Raw genomic sequence first — 3497 nt, 5'->3', positions numbered from 1 at the left:
TGAGATAAACGGCGCTCTAGTAAGAACCACCACCTAGTTCCTTCCTCCATGGGCCCCCTCCGCACGCGGGCCCCAGCCGGGCCCTCATGCCCCCCCAGGAGAACCGGTGGCTCAGAGCAGGGAGGAGAGGTCCCTGCAGCTGGGACAAGGTCACCCGCTCTTGTCCACCAGCCTGCTGTGCACGGGGAAGGGCAGGGAGAGGGCGACTCGGGTGCTGCCTGGAATTCTGGCCTGGCACCCATTCCCTGTGCCCGCACCCCTGCCCGCTTCCCCACCCACCACTCCACAGCCTCCCCGCCTCAGCCCAGCCTGTGGCTAGTAGCTGAAGGACCCGGAGGAAATAGGTTACAGGGCGGTGCCACCTGCGTTGTCCCCTCAGGGGAGGGTTTGGCCTAGCAGACAAGCAGCTTCTTAGAAGTTAAAACCAAACCTAAGAAGGGAGACCTGGGAGGTGGGGGACAGGAGAGGGCCTCCTTCCCGTTCTCCTACCTCCTTCTCTGGTTCTGTCTCCACTTCAAGGCTTCTCGCTGGGCCCACCCTCCTCCAGGCCTCGCTTTCCTGGGAGAAGACTCCCCCTGAAGCAGACCCGCCCGTCACCCAAAGTTCCTTGGGGCTGACGAGCCAATTCCCGACGGTCTGGCTGCCCAGGGCTGGGCTTCAGCAATCTCGAGGCTCGGGGCTGAGCAGCTGCCTCGGTTTACAGATCATCAGCTGGAATTCGAGGGGGAGCAGCGGCGCTCAGCTCAGACTAGCTTCCAGAGGTCCAGGGGCAAGTCACACTCACCCTCCGAGCGGGCTGCTTGTCTCGGGGTGTCCCAGGGGAAACCTCAGGACAGGCTTATCGAACCATCAGGAGGGAGGGGACCAGGCCCTTCCCGCCTCCCAGTGGAAGCTCTCAAAGCTTTGTGCCGCAGTCCCCTTTTGGTTGGGATTTTCAGATTCCTGGCCCTGCTCATTCCAGAGGGGGGGGGCAGGCATTTGGAAGCAAATTATGAGGTGGACCCTAAAAGAGATGGACACCCCATTCCCAGATCTGGGAACCCCTCCCCCGCTCCATCCTGCCTCTCCAGTTTGAGGCTCATTCCAAGTCCTTCCAGCAAGAAGCTGTCCTCCCACCACCCGGGCCACCCTGGCGTCGCCACATCCCCTTCTCCCAGGACTCCCTTGGGTGGCCCATGCAGGCCAGCGCTTGTCCCTGGCCTTGGGTTCTGCCCCCAATCCTGGCTCCCGGGCGGCTATAGGAACCTACTTGCCAGGCAGATCCTTTCCCATCTGTTAACAAGCACTGTAATTTTCCAATCCCCGATCAACACACCTCACAAATAACTTTAGGGTAACTTTTGGGTATAAGGGGTAATTCTGATGCTATAATATTATAGTTTGAAATAATTAGAGGAATTATGACTCCATTAGAAATGATGGTAGGAATTATGGAGAAAATAAGTCAAAATATTTGAAATTGAGGCTGTCATAAAATCCAAGATACACAGTCACCGTCTATGTATTCTCCTATATCCAGGGTAGGCGCTCAGTAAATACTGGAATCTTCCTTCTCTTTGACATGTACACCCTGTTTTCCTCACCCTCTCACATCCATCCCATTCATCCCCAATCAACACATGATGTGGTTTTGCCATGAGTCAATCTTTATTGGGTTTGGAAGTAATGAGTTATTGGCACAGGACTCCATGGGTTTCCAAGTAAATGACAGCAGGAATATACATCACACAGGTGGGAAGGCCCGGCAGGGAGGGGTCCCCGAGGAGCTGTGAGGCCCCTCAGCCAGCCCAGCGGATTCAGGCTGCACAGACCTGGGGAGAAGCAGCCATGGCTCAGGGGTCTCAGAGGTCCTCTAGTCCTCTCTCAAAGACAATCATCTAGCCTTCAGGGAACCTTCTTCCAGCCTTTGAGTCTTTGCCACCAATAGCAGCTTGGCAACCGTGAGGACCCTCTCTCCCTCTAAGAAAGCCGGCCTGCTCTCCCGCACCCGTGCAGCTCCCAGTGAAGCCTCCCCGACCAGGACTCAGGTCCCTGCGGAGGGAGGAGGGGACGAGTAGAGGAGGGAAAGAGCGGGTTTTAGAGGGTTGGCCAAGCCCAGGGATCCCCTGAGGACCGGCCCTTCCCCTCCGCTGTGGTGGGTCTGCCACCAGTATTTGGGGGGTGAGGAAATGGGGGCTTTTCAATAGGAGGGCTGCTGCCCCTCCTCTGAGGGGTCCTCCTCTATGAGCTCCAGGTCAAACTCATCTTCCAGGGACCCTCCAACCGGCAGGAGGCGGAACTTCTTCCCTTTCAGGGTGCACGTGCGATGCTCGAAGTCCAGGACGGCGTTGTGGTCCTGGAGCACATCGGTGCCGATGATGGCTTCTTCAGCACTGGCGTTGGCCACCAGGAACTCTGCCTTGAGCTTCAGTTTGCCCAGCGACACCACCGTGTCCCAGATGCCCAGGATCTTCATTTCTGCCCCATTGGCCACTTTTACCACATTCTCAAAGGGCCGAAGGGTGTCCAAGTCCCCATCCGTGACCTCCTCCCACAAGTTCGGGTGGACCACGGAGACCTGGGCCCCGGAGTCCACCAGGAACCTCACGGGCACTTTGCCAATCTTCCCCTTGAGGTAGTAGCCCTTACCCATGCTGTTGGCAAAGACGATCTCCTTGGGCAGGTGGCTGCGGGCGGCTGTGGGCCCCCCGAAGGTCTTCAGCAGGGTGTCTTTCACAGCCTCGTAGTCCCCCTGGTCCTCAGCACCGAGTCCGTCGTAGACCTTCAGGGCATCTCCCCTGAGGGACTCTTTCAGGAACCTTCGCTGGGTGGCATGGTCCCAATGGTTGAGGTCGCTGATGACCTCAAAGCGGTGCAGCCAGAGGTGGGGGGCTATGTTGGCTCCATTGAAAGGCTCCGGGATGAAGGCATGCTCCCGGCGGCCTCCCTGGCTCCTGGCTCCGCTACCGGCCATCCCTCTGCTCTTGTCTGGAACGGCAGCAGCAACCCACGCCAAGTAGAGAAAGCCACAGAGCAGTGCCGGCGCAATCACGCTGGAGAACAAGTCCTCTTTAGTGTTGCTGAGGTGCCCGGCCTGGGGCAGGCAGAAGGGACCAGGTGAGGGCTGTCTGACGAACTGCTGGGTGCAGAGGTGGCTACTGTGGCATGCTCTCTCTGCAGAGCCTTTTTGATGCCTAGCCTGGCCCCCAGGGCTCCCCTTCTTCTTTGTTCTAGAAGCTCCGCCCCTGCTTGTCCTGCCCTCCTGCCAGCATCCTGCCCAACGAGCAGGATCAGTGCCTCGCCCTTCTGCACCCATCCATGAGACCGGCACAGGCCAGCCCACGTTGCCAGCCTCAGTCAGAGGGGGACCACTCAGGTACCCTCCCCAGACTGTGCCCCAGAATAACACATGACACAGAAGACGTTATGACATCCAGGTGTTTGTCATCAGCTGGAGAAGGAAGGGGGAGGCAGGGATCAGAGGCCCATCAACCTTTAGAATGGGGGAACCCTTTGCC

At 58.4% G+C, this 3497-nt stretch overlaps 1 protein-coding gene across 1 annotated transcript; it reads right to left on the bottom strand.

Moving 5' to 3' along the window:
• Window positions 1-1625: 1625 nt before the first annotated feature.
• On the bottom strand, window positions 1626-3200 carry ASPRV1 (aspartic peptidase retroviral like 1). Its single transcript, XM_059659536.1, has one exon. The coding sequence runs from the start codon at window positions 2951-2953 to the stop codon at window positions 2180-2182; it is 774 nt and encodes a 257-aa protein (XP_059515519.1). The 5' UTR covers window positions 2954-3200; the 3' UTR covers window positions 1626-2179.
• Window positions 3201-3497: the final 297 nt, after the last annotated feature.

This window comes from Myotis daubentonii, chromosome 12, assembly GCF_963259705.1.
Source record: "Myotis daubentonii chromosome 12, mMyoDau2.1, whole genome shotgun sequence".
Taxonomy (NCBI): Eukaryota; Metazoa; Chordata; class Mammalia; order Chiroptera; family Vespertilionidae; genus Myotis; species Myotis daubentonii.
This window is presented reverse-complemented; position numbering and strand designations above follow the sequence as displayed.